The sequence below is a fragment of the Peromyscus maniculatus genome, chromosome 10 (genome assembly GCF_049852395.1).
Source record: "Peromyscus maniculatus bairdii isolate BWxNUB_F1_BW_parent chromosome 10, HU_Pman_BW_mat_3.1, whole genome shotgun sequence".
NCBI classification, from domain to species: Eukaryota; Metazoa; Chordata; class Mammalia; order Rodentia; family Cricetidae; genus Peromyscus; species Peromyscus maniculatus.
In genome coordinates this window covers 61,827,339-61,840,853 of record NC_134861.1, presented here as the reverse complement: position 1 = coordinate 61,840,853, position 13,515 = coordinate 61,827,339, and the positions used below count along the sequence as shown (strand labels likewise).

The following is a 13,515-nucleotide window of genomic DNA, read 5'->3' as shown; positions in this document are numbered from 1 at the left end:
GAAAGTAGTGAGTAGATGCTTTAGACCAGTGGTTCTCAACCTTCCTAAGGCTGCAACCCAACCCTTTAAGTTCCTCACGTTGTGGTGACCCCAACCAGAAAATTATTTTCGTTGCTACTTCATAATTGTAACTTTACTACTGTATGGACTGCAATGTAAGTATCTGATATGCAACCCTTGTGAAAGGGTCGTTTGATCCCAGAAGGGGCTGTGACCCACAGGCTGGGGGCCACTGCTTTAGACATTACATTTTCTTCTCTGTGACAACAAATTCCTGGCTTCAGAGTTGAAGACAAGGTACATTTATGTCTAATTAATCAATAGGAACATTTTAATTTACCTAACATTTTTTTACTTCCTCCTCTCTACAAGGTCTTCTAGTACTAAAGAAATCATAAAAAAGGCCATTAGCCTCTTCCAAGTGATCTCTTATACATTCACTCATCATTTGAGCCTTGCTGCTGATGTTCAAACATTTCTGAACTGTCTCTCTGGACCTACATTTAGTTTTACAAACCAGTATCAAGTTTATAGTAGCAATTAGTATAAAATACAACTCCAGGGGGTTGAAAAGCTGGCTCAGCTGTTTAGAGCACTTGCTGCTCTTCCAAAGGATCTAGTTTCCTTTACTAGTACCCACCTAACAACTATCTCTAAGTCCAGTTCCAGGGGATCTGACGCCCTCTTTTGGCCTCCTCTGGTACTGCACACATGTAGTGTCCATTCATTCAAGCAAAACACCCATGTATATAAAATAAAAATAATCTATATAAGAAACCTCCTGACAACTCTCCTCCTAGAACCCATATCTGGTTGTGTCCTACCTCCAAAGCTGATAGTTAACTATCATGAAGGGACTCAGGAAACTTGAGTCTAGCACTTTGGAGACAAATTAGAAAGGAGAATTCTACTTAAATTTGGCTTTCCAGATTAAAGCTAATTGGCTAAGAATTGGATAATCACGACTGGGGTTGACTTAATTGCAGTATTCACTTTTTTAAAGACTGTACCTTCCTTCATCTTTTTCTCTCCCCAATCTCCTGTGTATTTGCGATGCCTCATAAACTTAAAATAAAAGATGCAAATATAACAAGAATGTAGTGAAGCATCGTAGTAGTGCATGTGAGAGACAGACAGACAGAGACAGAGAGACAGAAAGAGACAGAGAGAAGTTTGTTCTTTTCTTTTTGTTTTTGAGAAGGGTCTGGCTATCCAGCCCATCCTAGCTTGGAACACAAGTCCTGGCTGGGCAGCTGGGATTACAGGCCTGGATAACCATGCCGACTCCCGTTCATTTTAATGACTGCACTACAAACTGTCTAAGGACAGGTGCAGGAAAACTCTAATTTCACTAGGACTCACCCATTTAGACTGCTGTAATTGGCCAAAGATATACACGTGTAAAAAACAAAACAAAATTCAGCATGTTTGAGGGGCTAGGGTGGTGCCCTCTGCATCCTAGAAATGTCCTTGCTTTCTCCCCCCACCCCAACGCTTTTCTTTTTCTTTGGTTTTCTGAAACAGAATCTCACCCTGTAGCCCAGGCTGGCCTTGAACTGAGCATCAGCCACCATGCCTGGCTTTGCTATTGTCTTTTAGCGCTGACCTTCAAGACTGGTATTACTCACACTTCAGGGTACTGAAAGCCAGCTCATAGGACAAACGCTGAAAAGATTCATCCTCAGATTGGAACCAGCACGGCAGGGGTTCATTCCCGTACTTTATTATGACTCTGTCTGGCGACTTTTCGATTTGAATACCCTGAAAAATGTTCGCTGCCATAACGTACACGGAGTCTGGATAGTAAGCTTTTTCCGGGACAACGGCTAAAGATTTCTTCCTGGCTATTGCCTCCCTTGACATCTCCAGGGTAGCGAGTTGGGAGATCTCCTCCATATTGTCTTGGTTAAAAAACTCCAGTTCACTTTGGGGGTCCAGCATATTCGCCCCTGATGTCATAACTCAAGGTTCAAGGGCAATTCAGGTGGTCCAGGAGACTGCTGTCCTTGTAGCCTTAAGCATCGTCTCTGCGAAAAGAAAAGGTGGTCTCAGCACATCACTGTCCCTGCAGCCCCCTCTCCTGGTGGTCCCACCGGGGGTGGGGTGGGAGGTGGGGAGGTGACATGGACTAGCCCACCCGGACACTCATACTTCAACTGCAAGGAAAACTTGCCCTCGGGGATGGGAGGGCGGGCTGGAGGACTGGGTCCCCTGAAAGGAGAGGATTCTGCCGCAGCCCACTGGGGACAGACCCACCCCCACACACAAGGGTCCTAAGGCGACCCTGGCCTCGCATCACCAGCATCCAAGGGACTGAGCGCCCTGTCACCTTCTCCGCGAACCCGCCCTTGGCTGGGGTGGGATGTCTCCCGGGGCTGGCAGCCGCTGTACTTGGGGTGCTGGGGGCGGTACCAGGCCCTCGGGAGCCCCGGGAGGCGGCGGCCCGCGGAGGCCGTTTCTTTCAAGTGCAGCCACGCCACCCGCCGGCTCCGGGCGGGGGAGGGGGGCGACGCTCCTCGGGGTCGCGCCCTCCGCTCTCGGGGTCCCCGAGGGGTCGCTCCTCGGTCCGCACCTGAGCTCGCGAGGCCGCCTGAAGGGGGTTCGGACGCAGAGAGAGAGAGGCGCGGGGTTCCCACTGGGCCCAGAGGCGTTGGCCGGCCCAGCAGGGCCCGGATCTCCATGGCAACCCCGAGGGGAGGGTGGTACCTAGGCTCCTGGCTGCCTCTCACCAGTTGCTTGTCCCCCTCGCGGGCGGGCGGTGACACCCGCTCAGTCCCTGAGCACCTTGGCTTGGTCTCCTTCGTGAACTCTTAGAGATACTTTGAAGAATCTCAGGTGTTAGTTCCGTGGTTTAATCCTCAGGCACCTGAGGTCCACGTTAAGCTGGAGATCTCTGCACCCATCATCAAGGATTCTGAGTCTGGGCATGGGACTCGAGATTTAGCAATTTTTCCCCCTGTAACTCTTGTAATCCCAATGCAATTAGCCCAAAGGCCACGGTGTGAAAAACTCTAGTTACTCCATCAATCTAGTTTATAGGAAGTCCTTTGACCTTCCTGCTCCTTCTGTAAACTAGATTGATGATCGCTCTTGCTTTGCATGCCGGTCGGTCGTGATAGGATATTTGAATCTTCCATCCTGCTGTGCGCCTGCCGTGCAGTATCTTAGTACACGGTAAATTCCAAACCTTTGAGAAAGGCAAGGTCTTCTGGTAGATGGCCCTTGGTACTTTTCCATCTTTAACGGCTCGGCATCTTCAAGCTTGCCTACTGTGTGTGTGTGTGTGTGTGTGTGTGTGTGTGTGTGTGTGTGTGTGTGTGTTACGCGCTATGGCTTCCCGTTGAGGTTTCCTTTTCTCCTCCCTCTCTCCTTCCTCTTTCTTCCTTCTACCCCACCCCAACCCCAACTCCAAACTCAGATCCTGATTCTTCTGCCTCAACCTCCCCAGTGCTGGAATCACAGACCTGCACTCCCAGTGAGGCTTCTCTTTGCCTTGAAAAGTCTGTCCTTCTGTCTACCCAGCAAACTACAAAATCTCTGCCTTTTCTAACATTTGCCTTTGTTGGAATGTAAGTTTAGATGCTGAGGCAGAGATCTCAGCACAGTGGGCTTAAACACAGCAGAAGTTTTTCACTCAAAATCCTGTTGGCACTGGCTTGGTAGTACTTATCATTCATCCCAGTGCTGGGGAGGCGGAGGCAGGCAAATCTCTGTGAGTCCAGCCTGCTCTATATAGGGAGTTCCGGGCCAGCCCAGACTACACAGTAAGACTCTATCTTAACCTTCCTCCTCCTCTTCCTCATCCTGTTAGACTAATAGTTCGACTGTCCTGCACAAAGTTATCATGGACCCAGGACCTTCCTAGGGGTTTCATCTAAGGCATGTGTCTTTGTCAAGTTAGTGTAGGATGGCTTAGCCCATGCCCCTTTGCAGTGATAAAGGGAGGGTGAGGAGGAAGAAGGCGTGCTCACCATGCCTTTCAGGGACAGGACTAGGAAGATGCACACACACACACACACACACACACACACACACACACACACACACCACCTTTGCTTGATTTCCATTGGCCAGAATTAGTCACGTAGCATGTTTCATAACAAAGGCTGGGAAATGTGTCCCACGACAACCCCTGGGAGAATTGGTAATGAATGGAAGGTATCATTTTCTATGACATGCCTCTTCCCCCTGACGTGAACAAGTATGCATTAAATCTTACTGTGTGCTTGTCATTGTGTTCAGTACTGAGAGCAAAAAGTAAAAGTAAATACAGACAGGACAAGGAACCTGGCATCGAGAACGTAGTGTTTTGGCATCCTTTAATTTTGATTGTAGACATTTGTGTACATACCTGTATAGACCTTCCTCCTGATTTCTAGATACAAAGCACACACTCTAAAATATTTTCATTTTATTACATACCTTTTTATTCTAAAATGCTAGTAAAATGCTATTGTCTCAGAAGGTCACAAATATGAAAGGTGTCTTGAAGGTCATAATCTATTTTATTCTATATTACACAGTGCACAGTACAATCTGTAAGGAATATAAAACAATAGATAGCTATAAACTTTTAAGTATAACTTTCAGGATATAATTTGAGAAACTTTTTTTTTTTACATAGTAGTTCATTGTGTGACACTTTGCTGCACTGAAATTGAGATTAAACAAGAAAATTCATACTCTCTAAGCAAAACTTTAGCAAATTGTAACACTAATCTTAAATGGTCTTATTAATAAAAAAAAAAAAAAGACTTGAGAGCTAGATATTTGGGTGAATGCTGAAAGATCAGAGAAACAGAACAAGCCACATCCAACCTCACCTTGCCAACTTCTCAGCTGATCTTGTTTCCTCAAACTGGATGCCTCTGAGTTCTCACAGGAATGGATCTCAGCTGAACTGCTGCTAAAAGCCTAAACGCGCCGGGCGGTGGTGGCGCACGCCTTTAATCCCAGCACTCGGGAGGCAGAGGCAGGCGGATCTTTGTGAGTTCGAGGCCAGCCTGGGCTACCAAGTGAGTTCCAGGAGAGGCGCAAAGCTACACAGAGAAACCCTGTCTCGAAAAACCAAAAAAAAAAAAAAAAAAAAAAAAAAAAAAAAAAAAAGCCTAAACGCTTAAAAAAGACCTCTAGTTCCTGGTCCTCACACCTTATATGCCTTTCTGCTTCCTGCCATCACTTCCTGGGATTAAAGGCGTGTGTCTCTCCCAAGCAAGACATGAGATCTCAAGTCCCGGGATTAAAGGTGTGTGCCACCCTGCCTGGCTTCTATGTCTGTCTAGTGTCTGTTCTGTTCTGACTCCAGAGAAGTTTATTGGGGTGCACAATCTATCAACCACCGAAAATAGCTGTGTTAGTAAATCCATGGTTACTAGTTATTTTAATCATGTGTATAAATGATTATAATCCTGCTTCTTCAGCTCTTACTTCTGGTTTGTGGCCTCATTGTGGACTTGCTGTATTGGAAGTGAAGGCTGCCGAAAAACATATTAAATTTCAGTGTACAGTGCAAACAGGTAGCCATAGGGATAAGTCTGTGGATTCAATTGTTGTGAAAGTTGGAAAATAAAAATAGGTAGCCTTTGTCTAAGTCACACTCAGTAACATGATCAGAACATTGAAGTGGAGATGGCATAGAATTCAAACTTAGATACCCAGGGCTTTCTGCCTGCCAAAGGAATTTAAAAGAATGGTTTTCCCTCGGGAGCTAGAATATGTGAAATATTTATAAATTAATATTCCTTACATGTGACTTCGAGTACGGGCATAATTTAGCTATGTAATATTTGCTTACTTGCTTAAATTTAACCTGGACATAGGAAACTATGTCCAGTTCCACTGATGCTTGTTATAGAAATGCAAAAAGAATATGAGATGTATAGGGTTTCATTGGGTCATCTTAAACATCAGGCCTCAATATACTTGAAACACTTAGAGTTACTATATTTTGTTTTTGTTTTGAGACAGGGTCTCACTATGTAGCTGGGCTGGACGTCACAGAGATCTATCTGACTCAGCTTCCCGAGTACTGAGGTTAAAGGTGTGTGCCGCCGTGCCCAGCCTGTGGCTGATTTTCATTACAACACTTTTGTCCTCAACTTTTTTTCACATTTCCAACATATTTCTGTTGTTATTTTGGTTTGGTTTGGGTTTTTTGAGACAAGGTTTCTCTGTATAACAGCTCTGGCTGTCCTGGAAGTCACTCTGTAGACCAAGCTGGCCTTGAACTGACAGAGATCCACCTGCCTCTGCCTCTGCCTCCCCGGTGCTGGGATTAAAGGCGTGTGCCGCCGCCGCCGCCGCCGCCGCCACCACCACCACCACGCCCAGCTCCAATGGCATCCAAATCCAAACTTGCATGGATTAAGGGGGCGGAAATAACACGGAGCACGCAAGTTTGGAATAGATACCAATAAATTGTCTGTGTAATTACATTGTAACCACAACAAACCAGTCCGGAGAATGCCCTGTACAAAAACGCAATAGATTCAAAATGAAGTGTTCCTTCAGCAAGGCTAACTGTGGCGAGCCTTAAGAGTCTACTTGAACCAATAATTTCATCAGGCACACTGCTTTTACATGGCTTTCTTTTATCCTTCTTTTGAGACAGGGTTTGGTGTAGCCTAGGCTGGCCTTGAACTTGTTGTGCTGCTGAAGATGACCTTGAACCTCTAATCCTCCTGCCTCTATTCTCCCAAATGCTGGGATTACAGGTGTGTCATACCCAGTTGATATGGTATTGGGGATTGAACCCAGGGCTTCATGCATGCTAAACAAGCATTTACCAACTGAGCTCTATCCCCTGGGTGTGTTTTGGTTTTAAAAATTCAAAATATTCTGGCATCTACATTTCATTCACTTTATGAAAAAGGTAAGATATGATTTTTAACACAGATCCTTTCCCTAATATTCAGCATATAGTCCAATGGATATAGGATTCCCTTGTGAAATGTCATATATTATTATACATTGTTCTAGCATTTAAATACTTTTATAACTAAAGAAAGGAAATATGAAAAACTAAGTTACTATTTATTTTTCACTTGAATTTTAAGGATCATGTGACTGAGTAAAGAAGACATGATACAGAAAAAGGAAAACAAAGCAAAACAAAAAGAAGACACGATACCCCCCAAACACATACATGCACAATAGAATGTGATCAGACCCTGTGAAACCCTTTTATTTTGCACCAAAATGGACAGAACAGTGTAATATGTTAAGTGAAATGAGGCAAGCCCTGAAAAACAAATGCTGAATGTTTTATCTTAGATTTGAAGCTCAAAAGTCTTGATTTCAGAGTATTAAAGGGTAGAATAGTAATTACTAGAGGTTGAGGACAATATGACAATGGGGGGTGGGGGTGGGGTAAAGGTCAGGCGACAGGCACCAGAGGACAGTCAGACAGGCAGGATGCATTTTAGACCAGCATGGCAGGGTGACTGCACTATGTAACAAGCTGGAATGTGGTCCAGAAGAAGTAGACAAGGAGCTCTAAGGCTCCAAAGATAGAACCTAATTACCCTGCTTTGGTCATTACACATTATATATATATAAACATCAGGCAAGGCGGGCGGTGGTGGCGCACACCTTTAATCCCAGCACTCGGGAGGCAGAGCCAGGCGGATCTCTGTGAGTTCGAGGCCAGCCTGGGCTACAGAGTGAGTTCCAGGACAGGCTCCAAAAGCTACACAGAGAAACCCTGTCTCAAAAAAAAAAAAAAAAAGAAAAAGAAAAAAAAAAGCCATCAGGGAAAGGTTAGGAAGGGAAGGTTCCAGAGAGAGTGGAGGAGGCCAAGGGAGGAGAATGGGAGCCTGCATAGGATCAAAATACACTATACACACATTAGAAATAGCGGAGTGTGCTCCATACATACATATCATTATAGCATGTTAGTGCAAACAAATGAAGGATCATGAAGAATGACATGAAATGGTGGAGAGGGAGAGACATATTTAACATTTTCATATAACTAAATAAAACCTTTCTATTCCTCTACCGCATGAAAGACTGATTAATTCAAACTAAACAACAAAACCCACAAACAATAAGATTTGTTACAAGGGCCAAACATATGTTTATTATAAACTGGATTCAGGGAGCCATCTGCTGGCAAACAGTCGTCTTTGATTTTTTTTTTTTTTTTTTTAATGGACTTACTGTTTGGGTTTCCAGAAAACTGCCCAGTTAAATCTCAGATGTATAATTTCTCAGCGTTTACGTGTGTTAAGGTAACACAATATTTGTTCCACATGCCATTGCCACTTTATTCTAAACACTTGTAAATGACTCTGGAAAGGTTTTCTTGAACTCCAAACAACACAATTACTGGGGTTTGTTGTTGGTTGGTTTTTTGTTTTTTTTGTTTTTTTGAGGTAGGGTTTCTCTGTGTAGCTTTGGAGCCTGTCCTGGAACTTGCTCTGTAGACCAGACTGGCCTTGAACTCACCGAGATTCACCTGCCTCTGCCTCCCCCAGTGCTGGGATTAAAGGCGTGCGCCACCACCCGGCTTTGTATTTTTGCTTTTGAGACAGGGTCTCTGTATGTAGTCCTTGCTATAAACAGCACAGTTGTTTAGACTTGCTGATCTCCCTTGCTCTCTTCCCATTGAGTCAATGTAAAGTTCTGCCCTCTCCGCTTCTTCTAGCATCTGACTTCTTGTCCACACGTTCTGATGTTGCTGCTGCTGCTGTTGGGATATGGGCTTTTGTTGGTCTGTTTTATTTCTTCTGAGGACAGGGTCTGGCTTTTTAGTCCAGGCTGGCCTTGAACTCTAGATCCTCTTGTCTCAGCCTCCCCATCCTTGGAATTACTGGTATTCTTGGTTGGCATTTTTCCTACTCCAGAGTCACATTTAAACAACCTGTGTCTATTGCTTTTGGTGAATGAAACACCAAAAGAAAATTCATTGTATTCTCTGTAATTTCTTAGCTAAAGATTCTGTTTTGGAGCAATAAGAGGGATCTACATGAATAGCTTATTCTTGACCTTTACACCTTTACACATTCCTCCTTTGGTGCCAGAGATCACACCTGGACCCCGCTCATGCTAAGCACATGCTCACATAGTCCCGACCTTTACCAATACTAAGATGCAAAAGATATGCACTGAGAAGTCACCCAGCCGATCCTTCAGGTACCTGGAAATTCCTGTGTGCAGAAGGAAGAAACCAAGACACTTTGGGATGGTGACATCATGAGGAGGTACATTACTGAAGGCAGAGAGGTACAGGAGAGCAGATGGCGGGTCTCAAAGCCTCAGCGTTATGGATTTTGGTTTGTAGTTCTGAATTAAAAGTCAGATGACCTTTATGTCATTTATAAATTCCCAACTATGCTCATAATAAAAATTAAACATTTGAAGGGACAGAGGCCTTGATCCAAAGCCCACCAGGACAAAGGGTGCAGTTGAACAAAGCAGGTATGTACGCACGCATCCTGGTGGAGAATCCTCATCATCGATAGCAGATCTGTGACCACTCAGCAGGAGATGGGGAGGACCCGTTACTGGATTCAGGCCATGGGGCTTGTAGGAGGGTCCAAAGATGCCTGGATGTGCTCTGGGTTAAATGTTCTCCGAAAGCAATGGCACTCTGTGACCAAGGCTCATTATTAATGATATGGAGGCTGGAAAGGAAAGAATCAGCTGTGACTCCAACGGCTCAGAGAGGAGTTAGCTGGCGGTGTGCGGAAGGCAGTGACCATGGCTGAGCTTAGACTGCGTTGGGAAATGGTCTGTCTGTTTGCTTTTTCCCTTCCTTGGGATCGCACGGTGACCTTGACTAGCACTAGTGCTCCGTGAGGTTATGAGGAGATTTATGGCTGCGAGTAGCAGGCCATCTTCTGAGAACACTCAGGGATAGCTGGACAGGAAGTGGCCCACCTCTGTATATCAAGGCCCTGCTGGTTTCTTTCTTAGAAAGCAACTCTTTGGCTCTTAGTGGAATCTACTCGATAAGCCCTGGTTACGTCTGAATTGTAACCAAATGTTTGATGACATTTGTTCTTTCCTGCTAGGCAATGATCTTACAGAGGACAGGGAACGTAGCTCACCCAGCTTTGTCTCTCTCTTACCGAGAAATAGGTACCCAGAAGTACAAAACAAGGGATGTCCTCTGTAACCTGACAAGGGATGCCCTCTGAAGCCGGACAGACAAGGGATGCCCTCTGAAGCCCAATAGACAAGGGATGCCCTCTGAAGCCCGACAGACAAGGGATGTCCTCCATCGCCTGCCACCGGGTTTGTGTTTTTCATTCCCATGTCCTAACTGCCCTCCTAACCAGCTATTGCAAACGAGCAGAGAAGATTCACAAAGCAGGGGCTTCCATAGGACAATCGCAGACCGGCATTGCTGCGTCATCCTGAAGAGAAAGTTGACCCTGTGTTCTCTCAAACACTTCAAAAGCTCCTTGGGCTGGCAAGATGGCTCAGCAGTCAAGGGACCTGCCACCAAGCCTGACGACCTGAGTCTGAACCCTGACACCTCCGTGGAGGAGCAAAGAACTTATTCATACAAATTGTCATCTAATTTCCACACACATGCTATGGTGCGCATGCGCGAGCACACACACACACACACACACACACACACACAAATAAATAAATAAATGTAATAAAAATTTTAAAGACTTCATGTACAAGTGCAAATTATCTCATGTTAAACTTGTTTTTTGTTTGTTTTGTGTTTTGGGGTTTTTTTTGGGGGGGGGGGACAGGCAAGACAGGGTTTCTCTGTGTAATTCTGGCTGTCCTGGAACTCACTCTGTAGACCAGGCTAGCCTTGAACTCATGGAGATCTGCCTGTCTCTGCCTCCAGAGTGCTGGGATTAAAGGTGTGCACCACCACCGCTTGGTGTAAAACTTGTTTTTACAACTTTCTATTACCTATGTGTGCACAGAGCCGGAGGATGACCTGGAAGGGTCAGTCCTCTCCACTCATTTTTTGTGGGTTCCAGGGTACAAAGTTGTATCATCAGGCCTGGTAAACAAACGCCCTCACCCACAGAGCCGTCTTGCCAGGCCCCTTAAAATCTTCATAATTTAAAACTTTCCTGTATACAGAAACTCCTAGGCCCTCCTCATCCTCATCCTCCTCCTCAGCGAGGTCCACACACCTGGCTCTAGGCCCACCTCACAGTCCCCTCTGTTTCCTCCACCCTGCCCAGCAGCCCCCCACAACACACTCTGAAGGACTTGCCGTGTGGTCTCCAAGAGAGTGAAGGTATTTTTCCACTTCAAATCTTCCTCTCAGGAGGGAATCTTTTTCTGGTCCTGTTTTCTCCCAAATAGCTTGGGATAGATGTAAATGGATTTGTGCTTTCTTTAACAGTAGTTTGGAGTTTGGGGCTCAATGTTCCCCGAGGAGCAAAAGATTCTGGGAAATTACAGAAAGACAGTCATAAGGAGGGCGAGAATTGTCCGAATTAAAATCAAGTCAAGGGCCAGTGAGGTGCTCAGCAGGTAAAGGTACTTGACACCAACCAAAGCTGAGGGGCCTGAGGTCAGTCCTAGGGTCCACAGGGCGGGAGAAGAGAAGGGATTCCAGCAAGTTCTCTGACCTCCACATGTGCTGTGCCACACACATGCATGTGCAAGCACCCATCCACACAAAGAAATAAGAAAATTTGAAAAGCAATATAAATTGCTCACCATACATATTTAAACCATAGAAAAAAGATACAGGGCAAATTGTAAATATTAGAACGAACAAATCTGTTGGTGTTTCTAATATAATTTTGTCAAATGGAAATTTTTTTTTTTCTGATTTTTCGAGACAGGGTTTCTCTGTGTAGCTTTGGAGCCTGTCCTGGAACTCGCTTTGGAGACCAGGCTGGCCTCGAACTCACAGAGATCCACCTGGCTCCTCCTCTCAAGTGCCAGAATTAAAGGCATGTGCCACTACTGCCCAGCCGGCTGGAAATTAATTTTATAACCATATTAGGGTTCCTTAAACCTTTATCATTTATGATTAGGATTCTGCTAAATCACCAACTAAGGTCAGCATTGCGCTAGGTTCCATTAGGCTAATACAAGATTTAAACGGCAAATTTCAATTGAAATCTGGCTATGGCAACAAGGCTAACGTAGCCTGAAGCAGCTATGGAATAACTAGCCTAACATGTTAGAAGCAAATGCTATGTCTAGACCCACTGAATTCCATTCTTTTGGTACCCACTTATCCTTAAGTCCTCTTTTTGTGAGTCTTTCCTGGCAGAAGTCAGGGTAATAAAATTCCACAAAGAGACAAACATCATCTATTCAATTAGGTATTTAGTAAGTACCCACTGTGAACAGACATCTAAATTCTAATAATCTGACTCATTATAAAAACATTCCCGTAGCCTTGTGGGAAGTTATAGGAAGGATTTTGCTGATCTACTAAGCCAGTAAGCAGCTCTTTCTCACTACTGAACTTCCCTAGTCCTGTCTATCCTGTGATAATCACATCAATAGCTGGAAAACCAGGGCACTGGGAATTTGTGGTTAGGAAGCAGCAGTGTTTCTTTCTTTCTTTTTTTTTAAGGTTTATTTATTCATTATGTATACAGAATATGTGTATATTCTACATGTGTCCTTGCATGTGCCAGAAGGGGGCGCCAGATCTCATTACAGGTGGTTGTGAGCCACCATGTGGTTGCTGGGAATTGAACTCAGGACCTTTGGAAGATTAGTCAGTGCTCTTAACTGCTGAGCCATCCCTCCAGCCCCAACACCAGTGTTTCTTGACGGGCTCACATAAGCACATTTTTCTATTTTTCTATTATCAAGATATCCAAAAGGAATGATGTGAATGTTTGAAGTGGATTTATTAGTATTTTTCAGGGGGACAGATATCGTGAGATTAGCTGCTGTTTAACTTCACCATTAATGACTTCCTTGGGAAAAACAAAACGGTGGATTCTGGATGCGACACTCAGAGGCCAACCCACTACTTTCTGTCACCGTTACCTGTGTGACTTTGGGAAAGCCATTTAGTCTCGGCTTTAGTTTCCTCCTCCATAAAATGAAGAAAAGGACATCTTCCACCTTGCTGAGTTGTCTGTCCTGGATTTTGAATAAAGTAACAAAGCTGCCTTAGCATTGTACAATAGTCTCCTATTAACATTAACTATGGGTTTGAGGAAAAGATTAATTGCTCAGCCTTTCCTTCTAGCTAAAATTCACAAAATAAGCCCCAAGTTTCGACAATGATGGATCTCTCAATCCTGTCAGATAATGACTATTATTTTTCCACTACTATTTTTTATCACATATTTCTGAAAACAGGCCTTTAAATATTAGCTAAAAGACAGATTTTATGTAGAAACAAATGTGATACCGTAAGGCATGTTTTTAAATATTGATTTACAACAATCTCAGTTCTTTGAGATCCAAGTGGAAGAAACTCAAGTTTGGAGAACAGGAGAGATTGGGACTCGAAGGCAGAGACCTGAAGTCACAGCAGCTCTGGTGGCTTCTTCAAGGTGAACGCAGGCGCTTTGCTCATTACAACAGAAAGCAACTTTCATATAATTG

The 13,515-nt window shown here is 44.4% G+C and overlaps 1 protein-coding gene across 13 annotated transcripts in view; it reads right to left on the bottom strand.

Annotated features, from left to right (window-relative positions):
- The window catches only part of Nsun7 (NOP2/Sun RNA methyltransferase family member 7), a 54,493-nt gene extending 51,763 nt beyond the window's left edge, over nt 1-2,730 (bottom strand). For 4 of the 13 annotated variants that reach the window (XM_042257475.2, XM_076546384.1, XM_042257473.2 and 1 more), the window contains exons 1-2: nt 2,330-2,580; nt 1,629-2,027 (exon numbers count right to left, since the gene is read on the bottom strand). In XM_042257475.2, the coding sequence (XP_042113409.1) occupies nt 1,629-1,959 (331 nt within the window). In that variant the 5' untranslated portion in view covers nt 1,960-2,027; nt 2,330-2,580. Of the gene's footprint in view, nt 1-1,532; nt 2,028-2,329 lie in introns of all 13 variants that reach the window. The other 9 variants (XM_076546387.1, XM_015993460.3, XM_076546388.1 and 6 more) reach the window with 7 other exon arrangements.
- Nucleotides 2,731-13,515: the final 10,785 nt, after the last annotated feature.